The 23,706-nt window shown below is 51.3% G+C and overlaps 9 protein-coding genes across 9 annotated transcripts; 4 read left to right on the top strand and 5 right to left on the bottom strand.

The window, feature by feature from the left end:
- Positions 1 to 245: 245 nt before the first annotated feature.
- Positions 246 to 5,779, top strand: CC84DRAFT_1140168 (ABC transporter). The gene is made up of 16 exons (XM_018176275.1): positions 246 to 488; positions 544 to 1,024; positions 1,126 to 1,179; positions 1,231 to 1,451; positions 1,506 to 1,785; positions 1,847 to 2,080; positions 2,150 to 2,910; positions 2,984 to 3,146; positions 3,202 to 3,558; positions 3,626 to 3,752; positions 3,804 to 3,875; positions 3,932 to 3,982; positions 4,032 to 4,096; positions 4,158 to 4,785; positions 4,839 to 5,294; positions 5,353 to 5,779. The coding sequence occupies exons 1-16, from the start codon at positions 291 to 293 to the stop codon at positions 5,603 to 5,605; spliced, it is 4,401 nt and encodes a 1,466-aa protein (XP_018038208.1). The 5' UTR covers positions 246 to 290; the 3' UTR covers positions 5,606 to 5,779.
- Positions 5,780 to 5,866: 87 nt separating this feature from the next.
- On the bottom strand, positions 5,867 to 8,191 carry CC84DRAFT_1086169 (beta-xylosidase; the record flags this gene model as incomplete). Its single annotated transcript, XM_018174145.1, has 2 exons — positions 5,867 to 7,946; positions 7,995 to 8,191. 2 exons carry the CDS (start codon positions 8,189 to 8,191, stop codon positions 5,867 to 5,869), a joined length of 2,277 nt encoding a protein of 758 aa, XP_018038207.1.
- A 1,409-nt stretch (positions 8,192 to 9,600) lies between these two features.
- CC84DRAFT_1203385 (neuraminidase) lies at positions 9,601 to 10,797 on the top strand (the record flags this gene model as incomplete). The annotated part of the gene is made up of 2 exons (XM_018181825.1): positions 9,601 to 10,118; positions 10,167 to 10,797. The coding sequence occupies 2 exons, from the start codon at positions 9,601 to 9,603 to the stop codon at positions 10,795 to 10,797; spliced, it is 1,149 nt and encodes a 382-aa protein (XP_018038206.1).
- CC84DRAFT_521560 (uncharacterized protein) lies at positions 10,618 to 12,023 on the bottom strand. The gene is made up of 2 exons (XM_018186608.1): positions 11,900 to 12,023; positions 10,618 to 11,848 (listed from the first exon to the last, which is right to left on the bottom strand). The coding sequence occupies exons 1-2, from the start codon at positions 11,963 to 11,965 to the stop codon at positions 10,838 to 10,840; spliced, it is 1,077 nt and encodes a 358-aa protein (XP_018038205.1). The 5' UTR covers positions 11,966 to 12,023; the 3' UTR covers positions 10,618 to 10,837.
- A 1,411-nt stretch (positions 12,024 to 13,434) lies between these two features.
- CC84DRAFT_1238805 (uncharacterized protein) lies at positions 13,435 to 14,099 on the bottom strand (the record flags this gene model as incomplete). Its single annotated transcript, XM_018183959.1, has 3 exons — positions 13,917 to 14,099; positions 13,646 to 13,866; positions 13,435 to 13,582 (listed from the first exon to the last, which is right to left on the bottom strand). Exons 1-3 carry the CDS (start codon positions 14,082 to 14,084, stop codon positions 13,435 to 13,437), a joined length of 537 nt encoding a protein of 178 aa, XP_018038204.1. The 5' UTR covers positions 14,085 to 14,099.
- Positions 14,100 to 14,810: 711 nt separating this feature from the next.
- CC84DRAFT_1256811 (Arabinanase/levansucrase/invertase) lies at positions 14,811 to 17,045 on the bottom strand (the record flags this gene model as incomplete). The annotated part of the gene is made up of 2 exons (XM_018184663.1): positions 15,242 to 17,045; positions 14,811 to 15,190 (listed from the first exon to the last, which is right to left on the bottom strand). Exons 1-2 carry the CDS (start codon positions 16,725 to 16,727, stop codon positions 14,811 to 14,813), a joined length of 1,866 nt encoding a protein of 621 aa, XP_018038203.1. The 5' UTR covers positions 16,728 to 17,045.
- A 153-nt stretch (positions 17,046 to 17,198) lies between these two features.
- CC84DRAFT_1256810 (uncharacterized protein) lies at positions 17,199 to 19,467 on the top strand. Its single transcript, XM_018184662.1, has 5 exons — positions 17,199 to 17,365; positions 17,416 to 17,510; positions 17,566 to 18,432; positions 18,486 to 18,987; positions 19,043 to 19,467. Exons 1-5 carry the CDS (start codon positions 17,276 to 17,278, stop codon positions 19,352 to 19,354), a joined length of 1,866 nt encoding a protein of 621 aa, XP_018038202.1. The 5' UTR covers positions 17,199 to 17,275; the 3' UTR covers positions 19,355 to 19,467.
- A 131-nt stretch (positions 19,468 to 19,598) lies between these two features.
- On the bottom strand, positions 19,599 to 21,246 carry CC84DRAFT_1256809 (general substrate transporter; the record flags this gene model as incomplete). Its single annotated transcript, XM_018184661.1, has 3 exons — positions 19,599 to 19,678; positions 19,733 to 19,887; positions 19,946 to 21,246. The coding sequence occupies 3 exons, from the start codon at positions 21,244 to 21,246 to the stop codon at positions 19,599 to 19,601; spliced, it is 1,536 nt and encodes a 511-aa protein (XP_018038201.1).
- A 566-nt stretch (positions 21,247 to 21,812) lies between these two features.
- CC84DRAFT_1238796 (alpha/beta-hydrolase) lies at positions 21,813 to 23,640 on the top strand (the record flags this gene model as incomplete). Its single annotated transcript, XM_018183958.1, has 3 exons — positions 21,813 to 22,018; positions 22,078 to 22,921; positions 22,972 to 23,640. 3 exons carry the CDS (start codon positions 21,813 to 21,815, stop codon positions 23,638 to 23,640), a joined length of 1,719 nt encoding a protein of 572 aa, XP_018038200.1.
- Between the last annotated feature and the right edge of the window lie 66 nt (positions 23,641 to 23,706).

Genomic DNA, 23,706 nt, shown 5'->3' with positions numbered 1-23,706 from the left:
GCATGACTGTACAAGCTTGTGGCCCACTTGGTCGGGAATGATGGTGAGGTCGTTCGGGCATGATGAGAACCCACAGGTATGTGCGGGGTACAAAGCAGGATCCGGCCCCCGTCGCCGTTGCCTAGCTCGTTCACCCGACAACGTCCTCGATGAGTCAACCGGAACAATGCATGGATAGCGCGGTAAACTCCTGTCGCACAAATGCGCTCGCATGAAAGGCGTGGCCGCTCGTCGGTCGCTCTTTGTGGCAACCTCACCTTCTGGTAACACTACCCGCTACCATTATCACCATGCCGCTTTGCGATGCGGCCATCGGCCCTCGTGTCGACCCGTCTTGCCGTTCCTTTGATTTTACCCTCTATTTCGAGGATGTCTCCTTTTCGATTGCACCAAATGCTATTCTCCTCGTGCTTGTCGCTCTACCGATCGCGCGTCTGCTAAGAGGCCAAAGCATTGTCAAACGCACGAAAGCAGTGACCTTTAAAGCAGTCAGTAAATCGATATCTTCTGCTTGATTGCATGTGAACTGATGATTATATTCAGGCGGTGTATTCCACGCTTTTAACATGTCAAACGATATTTCTCGTCCTCAGAGCTCGGCAGCCCCAGCTGCACACCCCTACTTCCATTGCCGCGGATGCGCTTGCGATAGTGGGCACCATCGCCGCCTTTACCCTCTCCTGGCTCCAGCACCACCGCTCCGAGCAGCCTTCAACTCTACTGGCCATTTTCTTCGCCTTTCTCTCTCTACTTACCGTAGCACGCGTCAGGAGCCTATGGCTCGTATCGCATGCGACAGGACCGGCAGTGCTGCAGACTCTGGTCCTTCTACAACAACTTTGTGTCCTACTCTTGGAGTCGCTTGGGAAACAGAAGGCCCTGAGGTTCCCTGACAAGTTCCACTCTTCTGGCCCAGAGCCGTTCACTGGATTTTGGAATCTTGTCGGCTTCACTTGGTTATTCGGAACCTTACGACATGGATACCGCCACATCCTCTCCGTTGACGATCTCCCTAATCTCGATTGTACGATTCTCCCCGGTATAAATTCGTCATGTTTTAGTCATGGACAACTCATACACAAACCCACATTTATGAGATTGCTAATTTTGTACCCACAAGTATAGACCGCCTCGACTCGGAGGCTCTCCGCGAAAAGCTTGCTAGCACCTGGTCGAAGTGTACGTCAACCACTTGAAGATGAATGGCAGGGTTGCTTACCGGCTAGATAGATAACAAGACCAAGAAACGTAGCCTCCTGTTGGCATGCTTCCACGCCTATGCGCCTTACTTCCTGTCGGCGATTATCCCGCGCCTGATTTTGAGCGCTTGCAAGTTTGCACAACCTTTCATGATTACTAGGCTCATCCATTTTGTGGGTGACAAGAGCGTGCCATCAGAGATTGGAAGAGGATTGATAGGTGCCTATGCACTCATCTATCTGAGCATGGCTGTAAGATGATTTTGTAGCGTTGATTCAATCGTTGAATTGAGCTGACAGATATAGCTCTCTACAGCGCTGCACGGCTACATGACCTTCCGATTCCTTATCCGTCTACGAGGTGGACTTATCGCCCTCATATATCAGCAAACCGTGGACGCGCGAGCCGTTGACCTCGGTGACATTAATGGTCTTACGCTCATGGGTACCGACGTGGAGCGCATCGTCCTCAATTTCTTGACGATACATGAAGTCTGGGCATCACTTATGGATATCATAATTGCAATCTTTCTGCTCCAAAGGCAGATGTTCCTTGCATGCCTTGTCCCTGCATTAGTTACATTCGGTAAGCTCCTCATTTCGTTCCTCCATCTTTCAGGGAACTTAGTTAATGCGCTTCCTTTCAGTGTTCGTGTTATGCACGTTTAAATTTTCGACTTGGGCTAAAGCTGCCCAACGGGTGTGGATTGAGAACGTTGAAAAGCGACTCGGTGTCACCACTGTCGCACTCGAAGCCATGAGGACCGTCAAAATGCTTGGACTTAGTGAGAAGCTGTCTAGCATTATCAGCAACCTCCGGACAGCCGAAATCGATAGCTCGTCGAGATATCGCAAAGTTCTCATCTGCATCATATTTTTTTGTAAGTATGAGGCGAGATCGTCTCGGCACCAGAATCAGAGCAACCATGGCTAATCTATCAATCGCAAAGCCGTGTTGCCTCAGAACCTCGCACCGATGCTTACATTCGCGGTATTCTACGCCATCGCCGTAGCGAAAGGGAACAGCTCAATCCTTGCAGGACAGGCATTCGCATCACTGTCGCTCATCTCTCTTGTCACATTGGCAGGCTTGACCTTTATCAGGGCTATACCTGCACTTATCCAGTGCTTTAGCAGCTTCGACCGGATACAAGAGTACTGCACTCAACCTGTTCGACCACAACATGGATTGGAGGGTCGTGGCCCGCATGGAACACCCTTTGGCAATGTCAACACAGGGTCAGAAGTGGAATTGGCTACAATGCAGCAAGTCTGCTCTGACTCGAGGGAGGAGAATCCCATCGTCCGGTTCCGCGACCAGGACGTTTCATGGGAAGCTGGGGGCCCTGCAATCTTGCGGAACCTCAGAGCTGACATTCATACGCGGCGCTTCACCGTCATACTTGGCCCGACAGGAAGTGGCAAATCGACTCTTTTAGAGAATATACTGGATGAGGCAGTTACATTGAAGGGTGATACCGAACGACGCTTCTCCACAGCGGCCTACTGTGCTCAAGTACCGTGGTTGATTAACGGGAGCGTTCGAGACAATGTCGTAGCCCACTCTCAAAGTCAAATGGACGAAAAGTGGTACAGAACCGTCATTTGGGCCTGCGGACTGGAGAATGATATCGCAACTCTCAGTAATGGGGACCGCACTCCGGTTGGAAATGGTGGGAGCAATTTGAGTGGTGGCCAACGACAGCGCGTCGTAAGTGACTGAAGCTTAACGTGGGATATCCATCATCGAGACCATGATCTAATCGTTTCCGTTTCATACTTAGGCCCTCGCGCGAGCCGTTTATTCGAGACAGAGGCTTGTCCTTCTGGATGATGTATTCAGCGGTGTGGATGCGCGCAACACTGCGCTCATATCTGAACGGCTTCTCGGACGCCAGGGACTCCTCCGCAAACACCATACCACTGTAATCCTCGTCACTCATTCTCGTAAGTGCGGAAAAGCTCTGGCTGGCTGGAGGAGTTTCGAGTAACCAGCATCTAGCATCCCTTATCGCTCTGGCCGATGATGCCATCGTCGTGGAGAACAGTACAATTACAGAGTTCGGTAATGTGAATTTATTGAAGGCCTCGAATGGTTATATCGCCAAGCTCGATTTGAAAGCGCCGCCAGATACAAGTGAAGTCGAGCAGTCACATCAGAAAGAGATATCTTTCCAAGTCGCGGCCGATCGGAACAACGCAGAAGGGCTTTTGGAGCTGAACGATGCGACGCAGGACCTGAGACGCCAGACTGGGGACGTATCCGTCTATATATACTACTCCCGGGCTGGCGGTCATGCTCTCGTTGCTTTGATGCTAGTCACGGTGGCCTTGTGGGTCTTCTGCACTGAATTCTCGGGTACGCTGATCATCCCTATGCGCTTTCAATGGCGATGGCTATATACTTACACCCTCAACACTTATAGTCATCATTGTAGATTGGTGGTCTGCAGCGAGCGAGAAAACTCAAGGTCAGACTAACAACGGATTGTACCTTGGGGTATATATTGGTATCGGAGTCGTTGGAGCAGGCTTTCTACTCACTGAATTGTGGTTCGTTTCCTTTCCCAGCATCTTTCAAAGATCAAGATATAACTGGTATAGGCTCCTGTTTGTCACCATCATATCTAGGACCGCGAAGCATCTCCATGAAGATCTGCTCAAGGCGGCAATCCGGTAAGTCGCGAGACGAAGAATGATAAGCTGTGACTGAAGTCTGACACAACGGATAGCGCTCCCTTACGATTTTTCCAGGAGACTGACGTTGGCTCTATTACCAACCGGTGAGTTGCAAGATTCTAGGAGCATGACACAGAAGCTGACGTCTTAAAGCTTCAGCCAAGACATGGAACTGGTCGGCCTAGATCTCCCCACTATCGCTGCCAATTACATCATTTGTACGTCTGACTGTTCAAGTAATCTTTCGGGAAGTGGAACTTGTCTGACCCATTACGGCAGCTGTGTACGAATGTATTGCCAAAGTGATCCTACTCAGCATCTTCGGCAAATATTTATCAGCAACCATACCCGTGATCGCGGGATGCGTTTTCGTGGTACAGCGGTTCTACTTGCGAACATCTCGTCAGGTACGACTGCTCGATATCGAAGCCAAAGCCCCCGTGTATCTCCATTTTCTCGAAACGGCCAATGGCGCCAAAACGATTCGCGCATTCGGATGGCAACATGACTGCAAGGAGAAACTCCACGCTCTGCTCAACCGATCGCAAAAGCCAGTGTACCTACTCTATTGCATTCAGCAATGGCTTGCCTTGGCATTAGACCTGATTGTGGCAGTACTCGCCGCTGTACTTGTCACAATAATGGTGGTATGGAGGGAATCATTTGAGCCAGGAGCCGTCGGTGTCTCGCTCTTGTCGGTAATGACTTTTAACCTAAATTTAGCCTTGCTTGTAAAATCGTGGACCGCCCTTGAGACCTCAGTCGGTGCCATTGGTAGGGTGAAGTCCTTTGTGGAGGAGACGCCGTCTGAAGAGGTGGACTTGGGAATATGTCGACCTCTGCCTGGGCCCGAAAACTGGCCGACTAGAGGGGACATATCTTTCCGAAACGTCACAGCATCGTATAAGTAAGACTTACGTATGCATTGAAATAGGTGACAAAGGACTGACTGGAACATAGATCCGGCGGCGACCCGGTCCTCAAAGATGTTTGTCTTTCTATCGCCGCTGGGGAGAAAGTAGCTATCTGCGGACGCTCCGGTAGCGGGAAAACCTCCTTCATATTGAGCCTGATGCACATGATACGGTTCGAAGGCACCATCTCGATAGATGGAATCGAGACGCATGATGTGGTTCCGTCCGATCTTCGCTCTCGCTTCAATGTTGTTCCCCAGGAGCCTTTCTTGATGCCCGGATCGATACGGTTCAACATTGACCCGCTGGAGGAAGTCCACGACGAAATCATAACTGCGACTCTGCGAAGACTAAAGATATGGGAGCGAGTGAAGGAATGTGGAGGTCTTGATGCGCAAACATCGCTATCCTCCTGGTCGGTTGGAGAAAGGCAACTGTTGTGTATGGCACGGGCAATGGTTCGCAAGAGTCAGATTCTTATACTTGATGAGGCCACAAGCAGGTAAGTGCATGAGCTTCTTCCCAAGGCTTGGTATCATTCCCGCTAATCTCGCCGCCAGTGTCGATGCTTTGACAGAGTCTGTCATGCAGGAGGTCGTAGACAAAGACTTCTCAGCACAGACCGTTCTCGCTGTCGTACATCGGCTCCGATACATTGAAAGATTTGATAAGGTTGTCGTGCTCGACAAAGGTACACTCATAGAATTCGACAGCCCCGATGCACTTTTGAGGCGCGAGTCGGTTTTAGCCGAAATGTATCGGGCAGGAAGCGCGGCAGAAGAAGCCCTACCCGGCGAGTCGGTACGAGCGTAAGGGCGGCAACATCGCAAGAAAAGAAAAAGAAAAAACGCAGATGAGGTAGCGAACGTTAGGTCTAAATTGTCAATTTTGGGGTCCGGTTCAGGTTTGTAGAAGAGCTTTCTATCCAGTGAAAGAAGCTGGTCGTAGTTGTGTTGGCGGAGACAGTTAGCACACGCTTGGTGGAGGAAACATTGATTTTCTCTAAACACTATGTACGATGATACATCAGTCCCTCTGCCCCGTTGATGTTGTTATCGACACTCAGTCATACCATCAATAAGATGACGGCGGAGCCGGCCACTTATCCAACACCGTCTGATCGCCTGTTAGCTTGAGCTCTAGTGTAGCCTGCACAGGCTCATCGAGCAGAACCGTGTAGGTTCCCGGATAAAGCACGGTGTTTCCACTCTCGTCGTGCCGAGCTACATTCCCCAATGTCCACTGGAGGTTCACCTCCGCGGAAGAGCCCGCGCGGACATCACGGACGCGGCTATACGCCGCCAGTGATTTCAGGGGATAGGGTTTTGGGCCAGCTTCGCCCTTGACGAACGCCAGAGCGACAAAATCGGATGTGCGATTGCCTGTATTAGCTAACTTTACTTGAAGAGGTGGAAGCGCGCATTTGTCCTTGTATTGTTCCGAGCACTTGGAAACGAGGTCTTGGATGGAGTAGGATAGTGGAGATGAAGCGAACGAGGCGTTGATGGAAGTATAGTGAAGCCCGTAGCCGAAAGGTTGGACTGGTGTAGGATACCATCGATAGGTACGACCAGGGCTGTTTGTCCCGGGGCGAAGATTCATATCTGTCATTGGCAGGTTCGTGTAGTTGGTAGGGTATTGAGTGACTGGGAGCCTGCCTGCCACAGACTTTGCGCCAGTAATGACATCCAGCACCGCTGGGCCGCCGTCCTGTCCTGGCCAGCTCGCCCAAAGAATTGACTTGACACCCTTGTTGGAGAGAATGGGCGTGTTGTCAAGCATGTCGCCCATCTGGACAATCACCAGTGGCTTGTTCAACGCGCTCAACTTATTGATCAATGTAATCTGCGCTTCTGGCCATGCCAGGCTAAGGCGATCTTTCCCTTCAGCGGCGGCTGATGTGTCTTGCCCTCCGAAGTAGACAATGTAATCCGATGCACTGGCGGCAGCAAGCGCATTGGTCGTCCAGTTGTCGCGAGCCGAGTTGCTCTCGAGGATAGGTCCCGTAGCAGTCTTGACCGAGACCCCAAGCTGTTGCGCAGCATACACCGGCGAGTGCAAGAATGGAGGTGGTCCGCTGTAACCGCCCCGGAGTTTGCTGGTGTCACTGGCCCAGAAGCCGATCATCGCTACCTTCGAGCTCTTTTGGAGAGATAACGGCAACGTCTGGTCGTTCTTCAGCATCACAATACCGTCGCTGGCAGCTTGACGTGCGAGGTCCTGCGCTGCTTTGGTGTTGACATCTGACGCGCCGAGACCTGCATAAACTGCGGAGGAACCATCGAAATAGCCGGAAAGGATGAGACCGCGGTAAAGTCTGTTCAACGCCTTGTCTACAGTAGTCGCGTTCAAGGCACCGCTCTTCCAGGCCCCAGGTATGTCGGAAGATCCGGAGTACTCACAACTGGTATCCATACCAGAGTTAAATGCTATTGCGGTTCCTGCAGCGTTTGTAGACGTGTAGTGATGGTTTTGGGATATGTCCAACACTGCCTCGCAGTCACTGGTTATGTAATTGTCGTCGCTCCACTTCCAGTGCTCGCGAAGGATTGTCCCCATCAGGTACGTATTTGCGCATGCTGGAACACCATTGACGCTATTGTAAGAGCACATGAAGGAGCCCACATTAGAGTCTCTTGCGCATTGCTGAAACGGCTGAAGGTAGTACTCAGCCAGGTCTTGTGGGGTGATCTTTGCATCGAAGTTGTGCCTGGTCGTGCCTTTCCAATCCTCGAGATCATTCGCCGCGTAATGCTTGCAAGTTGCCACAATACGCCGTTCTTTTGTATTGTCGCCCTCAAGGCCGGAGAGAAGGCTCTGTGCATAGCCCTTGAGTCGAACTGTGTCCTCCCCAGGCGTTTCCGAACCTCGACCCCAACGGGGGTCCTTATAAGGATTAAGATTTGGCGTCCAGAAGTCAAAGGGCGCCTTTCCACCATTGCCAAAGGCTCTCGCCTCAGTTCCAATTATTGTTGCCACCTTATGGATGAGGTCATCGTCGAACGCCGCGGACATCAAAATCGGCATGGGAAATGAAGTCGCCGTTTTGAAATTTCCCGAGAAGTCGATACCGGGTGCACCAGCGACACCATGGAGGGCTTCACCCCACCAATTGTATGCTGGCAGTCCGAGACGCTGAACCCCCGGGGATTTGCTATGGTGGTTTTAGCAGTGTGGCTCACGACAACTGAGGCTGCCTCACCTCACTAGAAGTTTGAGCTTCTCATCTTGGGTCATGGCTGACACAAGCGCTTTAGCGCGCTCCGCTGGAGTGGCTTTGATATCGCATATCTTGTTTGACTTTAAGGGACCATTGACGCAGTCTGGACCCACGGCCCCAAGAGCAATGGGTGCAAGAAGTGCAATCGTCAACCAGCTTGCGACCGTAGATGAGACCATTATCGACAAAAGATGATTGACAAACCTCGTACGCCAGAATTTAGAGAGACATTTCTGCCTTTATCTATCGAGCCCTACGATACACGCCCAAGGATCCGGAGAGAACGGCGATCACCTCCCACTACCATGGCATTAGGCTATCCATTGATGAGACCTGCCTCTATACGGAACACTTGATTCCACGAGTCTCGATATGCATCCGTTTCCTGCTCAAACCAGTAACTAGACAGAGAATGCACTGTCGCCGCCCGTCGCGGCGGGGTCCCCCGACCTGTATTGGGTGCTCGGTTATCGTTGCGATCTACCCGCCCGCATCGTTTGGTTATTACCCGGGTACAAAATGCCGCCAAGGCTCCAATAGCAGCGGGGTAACCTCACTATAGCCATTTTATCAACGGCAATTGAGGCGATGAAAGATACCACTTTCAGCAGAAACCGTTGAGACTAATTTTAAAAGAAGCTTCGACACTGCGCCGGTTACCGGCCCTCTTCGCCGCCCGTAAAATCAAGTGCATCACATCCATGGATGTTGCTCAGTTTTATGTTAATTTCGATCTTGGATAAAATTCGGCTTCGGTGGTGTTATACAGTTCCAAGAGAGAGTTGGATATGAAGAACACTGCGCGAAAAGTGGCATCTGTACGTGGGCTCACAGAAAGACTATAGATCAGCCAGCTGAGGAATAAACACCATTTCTAGAATATCAGTGTACGTGTTTACGGAAATCTATTCCCTGGAGTGCCCCCTGATTTCCCCACTTGAATGTCCTAGCCTCTCTAGGCTGGCACTACGTGTTGATGAACTCACGTTTAATGAACCTGGTGTCGAGAAGAGTACAGGCACTTCCCGTATACTCGGTGTAGGCTTAATAATATCGTTTATGACCTCGCGGGCGTGTTTTGATGGGACGCTGGCGACTGACTTTGTGCACTTGCCCGGCCACAGAAGATTTCCCGCAATTTGAGGCGCCACGCGTGCCGTTTCTACACTGCGGCGTCGCAATGACGCAGGTCATGGTTAGATGCAGCAAACTGAGTCTTTCCATATGCAGGGCTTAGTGTGCAATCTTATTCCGCCGGTGGCATGGTTGCGGGTGGTGAATACAGCCGGTGGCTCGGTGTCGCTCAATCAGCTCAACCACACTCCCATTGCATGCGTGATAGACAAGGTCTGCAATAAGGGTAGGTGCTGGCGGCGGCGCACATGTCATAATAAGCCCATTGACTTCGAAATCCGGCTAATAGAGTGATGAGCGAGCAAAGGATCAGTTTCGCCCTGGCGGCATTTCTGCAGACTCAAGTGGGATGGCGAAGTCGTGTGCACCAAAGTTCCTTATAAGCCAAGGTAGATCCAACGCAGTGATCCAACAACGGATATCGTGGTCGATAATTACGCACGCAGTCTGAAAGATGTTGGTTTCTACCTTAGTATCTCTCGCTGCCCTTGCGGTTGGAGTTGCAGCACACCCAAAACCAAAGGGACCGCAACCATGGGGATACTTCACCAACAACACTATCTATCAGACGACGGGGAACGAATCGGTAACGTACCCTCGATATGTTGAACTCAAGTGCGGCACCATTCTCGCCACCACTTCACTATCCGGGCATTCCCCGAACTACTTCCCGGTTTTCGAGAGCAAAGATGGCGGCGCGACGTGGAAGTACATCTCCAATCTAACGGATCAAGTGAATGGCTGGGGTTTTAGCGCCCAGCCTGCGTTGACCGAGCTGACCGAGCCAATGGCTGGATATGAGGCTGGCACCATCTTGGGGACAGGGAACAGTTGGAGCAACAACGGCACAAGGATCGATCTGTATGCCAGTACCGACGGTGCCAGGACCTGGGAGTTTGTAAGCCACATTGCCCAAGGAGGCCGTCCAAACACGACCAATGGTGCAACTCCGATTTGGGAGCCTTACCTTTTGTAAGTCGTACTGATTCTGGGTCTTCCAGCCGCTGACCCGAGCCACAGACAATACGAGGGCAAGCTGGTTGCATATTACTCGGACCAACGTGATCCTAAGCACGGCCAGAAGCTGGCGCACCAGGAATCGACAGATCTCAAGACTTGGGGCCCTGTCATCAACGATGTTGCATATGATGAGTATATCGCGCGTCCGGGGATGACAGTCGTCACATACATTCCACCTCTTGACAAGTGGATTCTGGTCCACGAGCTTCCCATCGGTAACTCGTCCTCCCATGGAGTCAACTACCCTGTCTACTACGTGATGGCGGACTCTCCACTGGAGTTCGGCAAGGAGAAGGGTCGTCCCATTGTCATCAACAACACCACTGCGCCCAATGCCAGCCCCTACGTGGTGTGGAGTCCTATCGGCGGACCAAACGGTACCATCATTGTGTCAGATGCGGACAGACCACAGGTATACACCAATCGTTTCGGTGGCGATGTCGATAAATGGGAGGAACATGGCACACCTGCTGGTGCCGTCTATTCCAGGGCTATCCAGATCTCGAAGAAATACCCCGACCACCTGACGATCTACGGGGGAGAGACGTTTGATAATATGCGCGCGGGTCTACATACCCCATTCTCTTCCACGGTGGTATCGCTGAAAAAAACCCTCAAGACACCAGTCTAGATATATAATTACAGCGAATGCAATACATGCTTCATGCTCCTCAGCATGAGATGTCGCGCCAAGATGACATGAACCAGAATTCAGTTCCTGCAAGGTTTATTATGCGAAGGTATTGCTGCATGACCCTGATGACGTCCTCGTCCTCCTGGGCTGCGGCTGCATCGATAAATGCCTGGTCTACCTTGATGGGCCAGAACATTACCGCGCGCATTCCTATGTGCGCAGAGCTATAGATCCCCGACTGGAGTGATTCCACGAGTTGTTCTGCGGCCGTAAACGCTATTGATGAGCACAGCCGAGTATCTTCCATTATCATTCGAAGCTGAACCATGCATGACGATAGTAAAGGGGGAAGCGGTCTGGACGGGTCGGGTGTATGTTGGAATATCGAATTGAAGGGCCCATTCCAAATTATGTCTTGATTGTCCTTGAGGATGAGGTTCATGCCGCGTAAAAGCTGGAACACCTCGAGGAGTGCGCCGACGGTATTGCTGGTGCTTTCTGCGAAGGCGGTCAATGTGATGAGGCTCGTTGCAGCGAAGAGGGCGTGGCAATTCAGCGGGGTGATGGCCAACAAGACTTGGTTGATCTCTGCAATGGCAGCGGACTGATGACTAGATGCTTGGATCCGGTGCTTCGATCGCGACTGAGGCTCAATATACGCAAGATGCGAGGCTGAGAATGCAAGGATGCAGTGCATCAGGAACTTGTGTCGAAAGGCCTCTTGGGTGACCATAAAACCCCAAGTCTGTTTCGCTTGATCGTTGCCAGGAACAGTGAGATAGGCATGAGCGGTGTAGTGGTGCATAAGCTCGAGGTCATCCATCCAGCCATCTCTTGGCACAGCAGAATCGCGACATGCTGAGCTTGCTGTCGGGAGCACCGGAACTGCAGCGCCCGAGGATGCAGCAGGACTGGGATTCGAGGATGATGGTCCGGACACTGTACTGCTTGCGCGATCGTCCACTAGCTGGGAACTGGCAGGGTAGGCGAGCAAGCTGCAGTCGACTCCATACCTGCGACAACTTGAACACGGTATCTGTTCGTTGCACTGGGGCTTTTAGTGAGGCTACCAAGAATTAAGAATGCGGCTTGGCTTAACCTTGACGCGTCTCGCTTTGCATTGCCTGCATCCATTCCTGGACTTTTTTGATCCCAAACGTGGCATTGCTGATCAGATCTGGCGGAGAATGTAAGAGCGCGCGAGAGCGAGGATGCGAGAGCGAAGGCAGCCTGGAAGCGGGAGCGAGAGCGACGGACCTATGAATGACGTTTTTCGAACGGAGCTAGTCCGGGTCAGTCGCGCTGAAACGATTTGACCAGAGTTGTGGTCCGGGTGCCAAAACATCCCAGTCCAATCGGAGGTGCGCTCCGCTCGATCTTTTGTTCCGTCGAACGTACGCCCACAAGGCTATTTCACGTTCCGGGACCCGGCCAGGAGCCTCTGAATAAGTCTATGTATCTGTAATCTGATTTCCGCCAAGCTTGATCGAAGCATGCATCTGCTCGGAAAGCTCCGGTGCCGCGACTGAGGCCCTTGCGAAGATCCCGCCGGACGAATGCGGGCAGCGGTCAGGATGAGCAGCTGAGAGACGTTTTGGCCGGTAAGGCTTTGATGCCCAGTATCGTTTCGGGGGAACGGGGACATTAGTAAAGCTTGTGGCCAGCGCGCGCGCTGCATGGTTTTCCTTTTGTTTGTTGTTGCAAACCACGTTCGCGCATTTACGTACGATCTCAATATTCAGGACGGCCATCAAATATTTCTCGATTGGTGCTCTTGGCCTGTGCTTCGAGCATGTAGATACATCTACTTCTGACTAGCTGGTAGCTCCGTATGAAAACCATCGTGAAGGATCTGTTGAGCTTCCAGAGCCGCCTATAGTTGAAGCTCTTATGTCCTGATACACAATGACTACAGGATCCACTGCCTAGTGATAGGATCAACTGTGGTTAAGCGTAGTAGCCGTCACTGCTGCCAGGAGGGTGGTTCGAAGGGCAATTTGAATAGCGAGCAAAACTAATTAAGTCACATCATCTTGCCGTGCCTGCTTGCCAAATGGCAGGAGAAGCGATGACATTTTAACGAGAGCTTCTGCGGAGATTATTGTGGACGCATCTACCGGTAGTATACCGGTCTCATTCTAATCATCGCACGCATACATGTATCATACCTGTTTGGAAGGTTACGCACAACAAGTGAGATACTGCATACCTAGGTACACTAATATCTAAGAGACTTCAACATAAAAATGTCACTCCATGAATATAAGAGGGAGTTTCACAGAAAATAGACGGCATGGACAAAAATATGTGCTGTTGCAGTGATGCTCTTCTTAAAACGCCGCTATGAAACCCATACTAAATACAACAATGCCCAACAATTTAATCTGTTGAACCTATTTCTATAGTCTCCACAATCTAACCCTACTTCTTGAGACATTTTTGCTCGTGCTCGATGTTGATAGTAACGGTAGGATGTACTTTGGTAGCGCCCTATGGGATCTTTATCGCGTGGGGCGCACCTTCGTTTCATACCGCAACTGCGGTACTGCTGGAAGTTCCCCACTGGCTGAGAGATGGTCTCCGCCCCCGAATGGGCGACCGCGGTGCCAGCCTTTTAAGGCCAAGGGACTAGGTCTAGGCTTTGGTGTCTGTCGACCGCAGTGCCACCATTGAGCATGAGCTACCACGTTCGCGATCGGCGTGCGCATCAGTTCCATTTCGCCTGGCCTTGAACTCTCGATATTGACGGATGGCGATGGCCGCAGTATATGACATAGAAATGCTAAACCAACGTTAGATTATCCTCGACCAAGATGACCAGGCTGTGTCAAGACACGATACGTACTTCAGCACGATAGCTAGCCCCACAACCCCCCAGCTCAGGTAGCAGCTTATGCCACTGCATCGTTTCAAATTCGCCTGCATGACTAAAAAGGCTACTGCGCCCCAGAAAACCACTTCGAGACAGTTGATGATGGCATTCGCTTTGAAGCTATGCCAGCGTTGGAACGGTCGTGAGTACTCCGAAAGCAATTGATACATGAGAAGGATGAGAGATTTGCCGCCCTGGTCAGAGATCAGTACAGACATTGCGCGTGGAGAAAGATAGACCATACCATGCCCAAAGCGATTGTATTTGCCCTTGTTCGTGGTTGGTTTTTCATGAAAAGTCGCGGAACGGAGAGGCCCATTGCCACGGATATCAGAAGCAGTTGCACTAGATGTAGTGGAAGCATAAACCGCGGAGAGAAGAAGCTTTTGTTCAGAAAATCGAGTGCAGCCATGATGCAGCAAAGAGGAGGAATATCGAAACGTCGAGTGTAGAGTGCTTAAGAGGTTGAGTTGGTGATGGACATCTGCAACCATTGTTGAAAGAGTACCTTTATAGGAATCATACAGTAGTAGACTGTGTAAGAGGTCGCGCTACCTTTGGACTATGCGTAACACCTCAGCCCCAATGTATGTCTGGGATGTTATGATAGCCGTATTGAGTGCGAGTGCGAGTGCGAGTACGGTGATCGGGCCGATACTGCGCCGCCGCACGATTCCAAAAGGGCCTTCAACAAGTACGCCTTTATTCGCCCTCGCACGTCTCTCAAGGTCTACTAAAAATGGGAACACTTGCGAACATTCGAAAGTACGAACATATTCAGTCGCGACGGTGTCCAATGTCAGGAATCTTGTCACAGCATAACCTTGCATCGGGCATCATGATGCGAGTGCCACGGTATGATCCGCTCTCACCTCGCAACACAACGCATTGCATTATACGGGCGGCGCCAGCCAATTCCGGATGCGGTGGAGAGACGATTTTACAAATCAGCAATTCTGGATCGACATTTCGTTCGTGCGATATACTTCCGGCGTGGTTATGGTATATAACACAGCATGTTTGAGATTTATACACCTGCTCCAGGCAAGAATCCATAAAAAGAATATTCGAACCCAATCTACACGGCGTGTTGAACAAGTGGGATGCATTTAGTGGTGCGAAGACAGCGATTTTCATACTACGAGGGTAGTGACAAAGGCCACAGATCGCAGCTCAAAATTTGAGACATGACCGAACCAGAGCTGGCATGATGCTCTCTCTCAATGAAGAGCCGAACGCCATTACTCGTTCCTGAGACGGGGTAAACCCTCGTCGTCAAAGCCGTTCGCTCATTCACGAAGATCTCTAGGACACTGCAATCATACAGGACGTGGAACCTCAGGTCTTCAAGCACAGTCTTCTCATCGGACTGGTGATCTTTGTCAAGCCTTGCAAACTTGAAGAGGGTATGCGGTGCATGTTCTTGGCAATTACGAGTCCCGGAAATGGTGCTAGATCGACTGCGATCGACAATGATCGACTCGGATGCTGGCTCAAAATAAACTCTTGTGCGCTCGGCTTCGAGGTCGATATCAGCATGGATCTTTAATGTGATGATACATGACTTACAATGTGAGTGCACGATATCGAAGCCCAGCCTTGCCGCATCACCGGAAACGGCGAATGACAACTCCATCTCCCATTGACCCCAAGACTCCGGAAATAGCCTAAATCCAGCAAGCTCTGTCCCTAGAGAAAAACGACGTCCACGCAATTGATGCAGTCGAAGGTCTGGGACCGCGCACAGACTCACAACGGTGAAGCTTGTGCCGTTCGTGTCCTCTGGGAGCAGCTCGACGGACCCAATTGATTCCAGTGAACAGGCGATGGCGCCGGTAACAGATTTTAAGATATGCATCTTGAGCACCCTTGGTAGCGATATGACACCAGCCCAGCCCTGCTTTTTCCGGAGTTGGATGTCAAGGTCATCTTCAAGCAGCCATCCGAAGATGATGTGTTGTCGTGCGATCGGATCCCAGAACGAGTTACCGGCGTAGTAGATGCCGTGATCCAGCTTTCCGCCGAATTGGTAGCTCATTGGCAATACTTTCAGGGGGTCGATCATGCCGCACATCCACATCTGCGCATTTGTAGCACGAAAACTGCCCTTGGTTCGTATGTCATCGGTTGTAGCCAAGCGACCCTCGACGCCACATATGAGGAATTCGCGAGAAATTAGGTTGTCTTCAGTTGATAGTGACACGAAGTTGCTAACTTCCCAATTTACGCCAAAGTCCCCGCTCCACCGCGGTGATGGGCAGAAGTTCAAGCCAACAGTAATGAGGGGCCCTAGGTATTCCCACTTGTCAAGGGCATGTGCGCTGATCCGGTACAGGAAAGCAGTTGGGGTTTCGTCCTTGATGCCTCCCGCTACAATAGCGTACATATGCCCAGAGTTTTGGTACATGGTTCCTTTCGTAATAAGACTATCCATAGCGGGCCAACGTGCAACGAATGGGTCACGCCATCCAGTGACTGCTAATCCCAGAGGAGGCTGCCCTAGGAATACATTTTTTGCCTGTCTCGCCCACGTTCTACCAGAATCGGTGGAAGTAGCCAGAGCCACGGACTCAGAGCCTCGGTGGTATGGCTTCAAGTAGTGAATGGGTAGACGTGAAACTGATGTGTAAATCGCAGTCACGGTACCATCTTCTTTGCCATCAATTGCCGTTGGAACCATGCAGCCAGTGAATACACCACTGGAGTCGTGACAGTCCGTGGGCTTCATAGAAGGTTGGTCTGAGACTTTCCAGGCAAGTAAGTCACGGGACAAAGCTGCGCCCCATGAGATGTTTCCCCATTCTGTGCTGTGTGGATTCCATTGAAAACCAAGATGGTAAGTTTTGTTGGCTGAGTCGTATCCAGGCGCGCATGGATCGTTGATCCACCCACGAGTCGCTGTAAGATGGAGACGCGGGCGCCACCGATAGTTTGGGTCAGTTCTGGCGGCGGCGGCGTCACATTCTGTTCTGATTGGAGTAAGATTGACCACTGCTTCTTTCAGCGAGGCAAGTGTTGAAGTGGATGAAACCGGCGACACGCTGTACGAGCTCATCGCTGCGTGGCTTCGCCTGCACAAATGGCAAGCATGTGGAGAAGAAAGTCAGTTGCAGCTGGAGCTCGCTCCATACACAACTATCAAGCAATACCATATGCCGGAACGACATTCGCAATACGCACGACAGCGCCTGGGGCGTCATGTTCAGACTCCGGGATTCTGCCCGAATTGGTGTAGCGTAATTAGCTGGAAGGCATGAAACCCCGGAGATGATCCTGGAAGCACTGGCGACACGCGCGATGCCACTTTTCCCAAAACGCGGCGTGCGCTTCGCATCTAGCGCATGTGGTGCCCCTTCAGGCAACTGTCTTCGCGAGCAAATGGGGTGTGGTAATGTTGGCAACTGTGGGATAGGCCTGGGACGTTTCGCCGTAGTCTCCTTCTGGACCTCGGGCTTGGCAAGCAACTCCACGTGATGTTCCCGCACTGTGCCCTGTCGCCAACCCCGCAAACTCTGGCCAGGAGTATAGCATCCTGACCCACACTCCACCATCACTACGTATCGATGCGACCACATTCCCATCGCCTATTTGCATATTGCAGGCATGATGGGTGAGCAAGTCATCTTCGATCCGACTCTCAAGAGAATTCTCCAACCGAAGTCCTGCGATCAATGCTTTCTTCGCAAAAACAAAGCAAGTTTTATCTCGCCCAAGCGCAATCCGTTACTAATCCGCATCGGCAGTGCAGTCGGCATGCCCCATGTAGCACGTGCTCTGCTCACCGCAGGAGGTGCACGTACGACCGGCAGTCGCAGTACCGCCGACGCCCTTCCTGCATGCAAGTCGTCCTAGTGAAGCCTTCTCTCTCGGCCTTCCTGCTTACCGTCGTATAGTAATGTTCAATCGTTACCCAATGTTAATCAGCTCTCGAATCCAACCAGAGAAGACATTGTGAGCGCCAATGCCACCGGAGAGAGTAGTCTGGGCTTGGAATTCCAATCCTTTGACGCGGCTGCAATTGGTGATGCAGACCAATTGTCGGGTGGAACCTTCGCTTTGTTGAACGAGGGTACGAATTTCAACGACCTTACGTGGACTAGCCTAGATGTCTCCACCATTGAAGGGTCTTCCAATCGCATGAGTCGAGTCTTTGAGTGTTTCTCACCAACAGATAACGACCTACAGGAATTCACAGGAAGGCCCTGGCCTATCGAAAGGCCGCTTCGTGAGAGATCCACTCAAGGCGACAATCAGCTCTTATCATTGGCTGTTCCTGATGACATATGGCAACTAACCTATCTTTTCTTGGATCGACTACATGCATCGATGCCCTTCTTCAAACGCGAGTATCTCATTGACAACATCTATTCAAAACGTTATCTGTACGACCGGTCATTCAATGCCCTCATACATTCGATTAGTGCTTTGGCCATATTCCAAACCACGCAGAAACTGCCTGGACATGCTCGCCCCCTCAATCAAATTGAGAAGGCTGAGTCTCTGCTTGCTGAAGCTGTGCGATTACATTCGTACAGTGACTTTGGAGAAAACCCTGTTCTTGAGCATGTTCTCACTAGTGTATTCTTATTTGGCTGTCAATTCTGCAAGGGTAATCACTATGCTGCTAGATTCCGCCTAAGGGAAGCAGTCACGCTGGCCGAGACCATGGGTTTAGATGATCCGCAAACGTATCGGCATCTAGATGGGGAAGAAATGGATAGGAGGCTCAGAACATTTCTATGTCTCACAGTGATACATCGGTATGCGCCACGTCTCTGACCTTCCTCTACTTGTCCACTGATACATGTACCAGCGTCTACGCGATTCAAAGAGACCACCCTCTGAATGAATATCTGCTCACCAGCAAACGTCTGCACAGGGTCCAGGAAATGGTGGAACAAGTTTCGATTGGCACAGACCAGCTAGAAGTGAGCGGGATTCGAGGGATTTGCCACATGGTTGACTTGATCGACTTCGTTGACGTTACTTTCGTCAATTGTTGGAGGGGCCGTTGTTGGGATGATGCAGCCGCCCACCATGTTTCATCAGAGACTGTGTCTCGACTTCTGCAGCGATACACAGTATCGGTGAACCCGCAGATCTGGCCAAACGATACACAAAGGGCCGATATTCTCGTGACTCGGCATTGGATCTGCCACATACTCTGGGAACTGGGCAAGCGACACGGCTTTGTGAACGAGGGGAGCTCGGTTGTCCAAATGAGACCAGACTACGCGCTGACCATAGCGCGTGATAGCATCAAGACCAGTGAGTCGTTCAACATGGCCTGTTTGGAATACCATGGAGTCGGAATGGTGAGAATTTAATTATGAAACTGCCTCAACGGGGCACCGCGCTGACGTACAACAGGTAGAAAAACTATACGACATTGCCTCAAATGCGATAAGGGTGGTGAAGAACCACGAGGCGGCGACCTTGGGAGATGTCCCATCAACCAGCCCGGCCGATTTGGGTCTTGCTCCCGAAAGTCCGAGGCTGGATGGTACACAACGAAGTACTGTGGACGGGTCCTGGAACCCAGACTTAGCCTCCACATCAACCGCCTTGTCTCTCGACGATTTTGCGAATCGTTTCCTCGCCATCTTCGCCAAATTTCGCGGTGGCAAACATCCGTATCTGATGCCATACATGCGCATGCTGTGCGAAACCGACTCGAAATGAATGTTCACATCCATCGATGGTCTATTAGAACACGTGGGGGCAAAAGCGTGGGCAACAAAACAGTGAGTCAGTATATTATCCATTGTATTATAGGCAAAGTAGAAGAATTCGGCATTTGGTATGGCCGTAGACACTTCACATCTTCAATTTAGAGACATAGCTTGTCTCTGCATTCCACCGGCTATCTGGTGACGTCGCATACGTGCTGCCAACGTTTCTGCACCAACAAAAGTAAGCCCCGTCATCATTTCTCGACTTCCGTGACAGTCATTTCGGCCTTCTGCTCGTTGATGTAACTCTCGATACTAACGTTACAGACGTAATCTGGGTGGGCTATTGTTAGCATAATGTTACACATAATAGTGTGGATTATCTCACTTTTGAACTGTCTGGCCGGAACGCGAGCCTCAAACATCTCGTCGAGCTCAGCAGGCGTACGCCCTTTCGTTTCAGGAAACCAGAAGAAGGTCACGATGATGCAACCCAACATCCAGCCCGCGAAAATGAGGTATGTTTTGGGACCAAGATTGGCCCTGTGAAGAGTCAGTGAATGTACCAGTAACCTGAGCAACCAAACTGGGGGCTACTTACGGAGCATTCGCAATATACGGCAACACGTACTGAACCACAGTCGAAAAGCAGGCCAATATGAGGAAGGAGAATGCACCTGTCTTGTTACGGAGTCGACCCGTCGGCATTTCTCCCGAAACGACGTATGTCAGCGGCCCAAAACCGGCTGCAAAGAAGAAAGCGAACATGCAGCAGAATCCGGCGATAGTTCGACTGATGCTCTGGTTCTCGAGATAGTTGGTAAAACCCAGCACTCCGATGATAAGGTTGATTACGAAGAGGATGGTGAATGTTGTAAGGGCCAATGGTCGACGACCAACGGCATCCACAACGAAAAGGCCCGCAATGGCGCCGCTGAATGCTAAGATGGCGACAGCGAGAGCCAGAAGAAAGGGGCTGGTATCGCTACCGATTGTTGCGAGGAAGATGGTGACATAGTTCGTGGCGAAGGCGATACCAGAAAGCTGTTGCATGTTGCCGATGCTCAGCGCAAGCAGGGTGCGTCGCAGGTTGACGCCTTTGAAGATGTGCGTCCATGGAACGTCAGTCTCCTCCGCCCTCAGAGCAGCCTGGGATTTCAGGGCGGCAAATTCGGCTTCGATCTCTGCCTCGCTATACCCCTTGCGTACCTTGCGCAGACTCCGTAGCGCGCGTGAGTCTTCGCTACGTGTGAGGTAGAAGGTTGGAGAGTCATCGAGGAAGAAGATGCCGGCGATGAGTACTACGGGGAACGCGATCTGGAGGCCCATGGGAAATCGAAAAGCGAATTGGCTCATGTCAGTGCTCACTGCCCAGTTGATGCCGTTTGAGAGCACTGCAGCCGCGTCGATGGTAACGATGGAAAGTCCGATGAGTACACCACGTAGCTCATCAGGTGCGATTTCAGCCAGAAATGTTGAGCCCATGACGATGAAGAGGAAGATAGCGGCATTAGCGAGCCATCGCCCGACGACCAATTGCGCCATGCCGAAGGACGACGTTTGGATCGCAGCCGCCACAGCACTGAGGGCGCAACCCAAGATCAATGTCTTGCGTCGGCCCCATCGGTCTCCACAGTATGCTGCGAGCGGTAGTCCAAGGAGACAGCCTGTCGTTGGCACCGCCGTCATTACGCTGATGTCGGTCGATGTGAGGGCAGGGCCGGCAGGTGTCGATGCAGTTCCAAACTGTTTGACGAATGGCGGCATAGCGAGGATGCCCCCCATAACGGAGCCATCAAAACCGAAGGTAAAAAAGACGAGCGCAAGGACAATGCTCGAAAAAATCAAACGAGGGTTGTGAATGATGTGCGCTGTCCATGCTCGACGCTGCGGCTCAGCCATTGCTTGTGTCCTCGATGCTTCCATTTTGTCGAGATTGTTTCCAGTGGCTTTGTTGTCGAGGTTCATTCCAGTGAGTGAGTCTGATTCCAGTACGCTGGGACGGTGGATTATATCGAGCGAGACCCCTCGCTAAACTTAGCGTGCATACAAACCTCACCCCAGATTTACCCCGGCCTTGTGGGGAATCGTCCTTGAACCCTCGCCGTAGACCTCAGGGTAATGTACGTTTTGAAGCATTTCCCGGAACCCACCAGCATACCAATGTATTGGCGTGACCGAACGCTGGGTTTTGAGGCTTGCTCTCCGGGGAAATGCCAATTGCAGTATAGGGTGCAATGGAGATTGTCCATATTAGGCATAGTGTGGGGACAGGCTAATACATGATCCATGGGGGGATCAAGTGCCGAACTTCTCTCCGACCAAAATTCAAACCGAAATTCTTTCCGGCTGACAACCGGCCCTTGTTGCTATACTGATACTAAACGTGCGATATTATACTTGTGCAGAATTGAACTATTCGTTATTAAGGCATTCGCACTTTCAATTCAGATCAATTAGAGCGAAAGATGACATCGCCCGCCATCAACTCATTCGACTCTTTCCCGCAATATGCATTCCGACATAGCAAACTTGGAGAGATCATTGGACTTGCCCGAGGAAGCGATGTTGTCCAATTTCGTGGAATCCCGTTTGCTGAGATCCCTGCCCGATTCCGTCAGTCGCGTCTCTTAGAATCGCTACCACGACAGCCATTCGATGCTAGAAAATCTGGGTAAGTCTTACGACCATTGGGTGGTGGCCGTCCGGGTTCATGTATTGACTACAATGAAGCGCGTACTGCCCACAACCGTTGCTGCCGTTCCCACCATACTGGGAAGGTGATGTCCCAGCGGATTGCCCGAAATTGCCAGCAGCGCCACAGGACGAATTCGACTGTCTGAACCTCAACATTACTGTGCCCCGGGATGCTCTCGAGCACTCACCCCTGGAGCGCCTTCCGGTTCTCTTCTTCATTCATGGCGGAGCCTTCATAGGAGGAAGCCAGTCTATTCAACTCACTGGACGTGAAATCTACGATGCGACCAACCTTGTACGCGCAGCCATCGCCCGAAAACAGCCCATCGTGGTTGTCAGCTGCAATTATCGCGTTGGACCGCTAGGCTTCCTTGCATCCAAGGAGCTCGTGGCTTTCAACCAGGCTCACGATGAGCCAGTGGGGAACTACGGTCTCCACGATCAGCGCCAGGCACTTGAATGGTGTGACAAGTTCATCGCAGGATTTGGTGGTGAGCCTAAAAATGTCACTATCCAGGGTACCAGTGCGGGAGGCAGCTCAGCACACTATCAGAGCATTTTCCCGGGGCGCAAATTCAGAAGGGCGATCCTAGCAAGTGGCACACTGACCGGTATTGGGCCTATGTCCTTGGAATATCAGCAGAGAAGCTACGACAAATACGTATCTCGGTGTGCTGAGGCATCAACTGCCTCTGATGTGGATACAGTTGCGCTTCTACAATCGATTACAGTGAATGACATGGTGAAGCCAGTTTCGGACAGCATATGGCATCCATTGATCGACGGCGAGTGGATTCCCGGGGCAACAATGGAGAAGGTATGCAAAGTGTACAGCGACGGTTCTGCTCCTGATCTGATGGTGGGAGCTTGCGATTTCGAGGTGAGTCCTGAATCATCAACTCCTCATATCTCGCTGACCACAAATTGTAGGCCGACCTCACGCAGCTCCTGCTAATGGAAGACATGATCTCCAAGAAGCCGGCATCTGATGCGAAGATGCGCGAAAAAATACACGACCTTACCTCGTCGAATGGCATGATAGTCGCACCGGAGAAATTCCCAGATGCGTATCCCACTATCACGGACCTGTATGATATCACATCTTCCCTAGAACACCCTTCTTCTGCCATGCATAGATGGGCCGATATCTTGGCCGACATTGCGTTCCGCATTCCTGGACTCCATATCGCTGCGCACCATCCCGCCGACGTCCTGGTCTACGAGATTCAATGCAAGAACCCATATCCCTTATGGAACTGGTCGTTCGGCCGCGCCAATCATGCTGTCAACGATCTGTTTCTTTTTGATGTAGCCCCGGACCTCGTGTCTGGAGATTTGCAGGATGCGCATGCCGGGAATGTGGCGCAGATCCGCGCTGCATGGCTTGACTTTTGCTATGGCAAGCTACCCTGGGAGCCATATCGGATGGGTGGCGACGAGCTAGGACCAATGCACATTTTCGATCATGGAACTAAGGGACGAGATGGCCAGACTCTAGAGCAGGCGATAGGTGAGACGTTGGCACGGAAATGGAGAGCCATTCTAGAGGCCAACCAAAGGTTACTGGAAGAAGATGGTTTGGCTACAAACAATATATAGTTTCAATCAAAAACATTGCTCGGACATTACCGAGGTTATCACAGCGGCCCTTTTTTTTTTTTTTTT

Source organism: Paraphaeosphaeria sporulosa (genome assembly GCF_001642045.1).
Source record: "Paraphaeosphaeria sporulosa strain AP3s5-JAC2a unplaced genomic scaffold CC84scaffold_3, whole genome shotgun sequence".
In the NCBI taxonomy this organism is placed as follows: domain Eukaryota; kingdom Fungi; phylum Ascomycota; class Dothideomycetes; order Pleosporales; family Didymosphaeriaceae; genus Paraphaeosphaeria; species Paraphaeosphaeria sporulosa.
Note: the sequence above shows the minus strand (reverse complement) of the source record. Positions and strands in the feature narration are given on the sequence as shown.

Coding starts and splice junctions, on each gene's coding strand:
- CC84DRAFT_521560 (XM_018186608.1), bottom strand. CDS start 11,965: ATGCCACGTTTGGGATCAAAAAAGTCCAGGAATGGATGCAGGCAATGC. Junction 11,849..11,899: donor GCAAAGCGAGACGCGTCAAG/GTTAAGCCAAGC, acceptor TAAAAGCCCCAG/TGCAACGAACAGATACCGTG.
- CC84DRAFT_1140168 (XM_018176275.1), top strand. CDS start 291: ATGCCGCTTTGCGATGCGGCCATCGGCCCTCGTGTCGACCCGTCTTGC. Junction 3,559..3,625: donor CTTCTGCACTGAATTCTCGG/GTACGCTGATCA, acceptor CAACACTTATAG/TCATCATTGTAGATTGGTGG. Junction 5,295..5,352: donor CTTGATGAGGCCACAAGCAG/GTAAGTGCATGA, acceptor TCTCGCCGCCAG/TGTCGATGCTTTGACAGAGT.
- CC84DRAFT_1256810 (XM_018184662.1), top strand. CDS start 17,276: ATGATGGGTGAGCAAGTCATCTTCGATCCGACTCTCAAGAGAATTCTC. Junction 17,366..17,415: donor GCTTTCTTCGCAAAAACAAA/GCAAGTTTTATC, acceptor CCGCATCGGCAG/TGCAGTCGGCATGCCCCATG. Junction 18,988..19,042: donor AATACCATGGAGTCGGAATG/GTGAGAATTTAA, acceptor GACGTACAACAG/GTAGAAAAACTATACGACAT.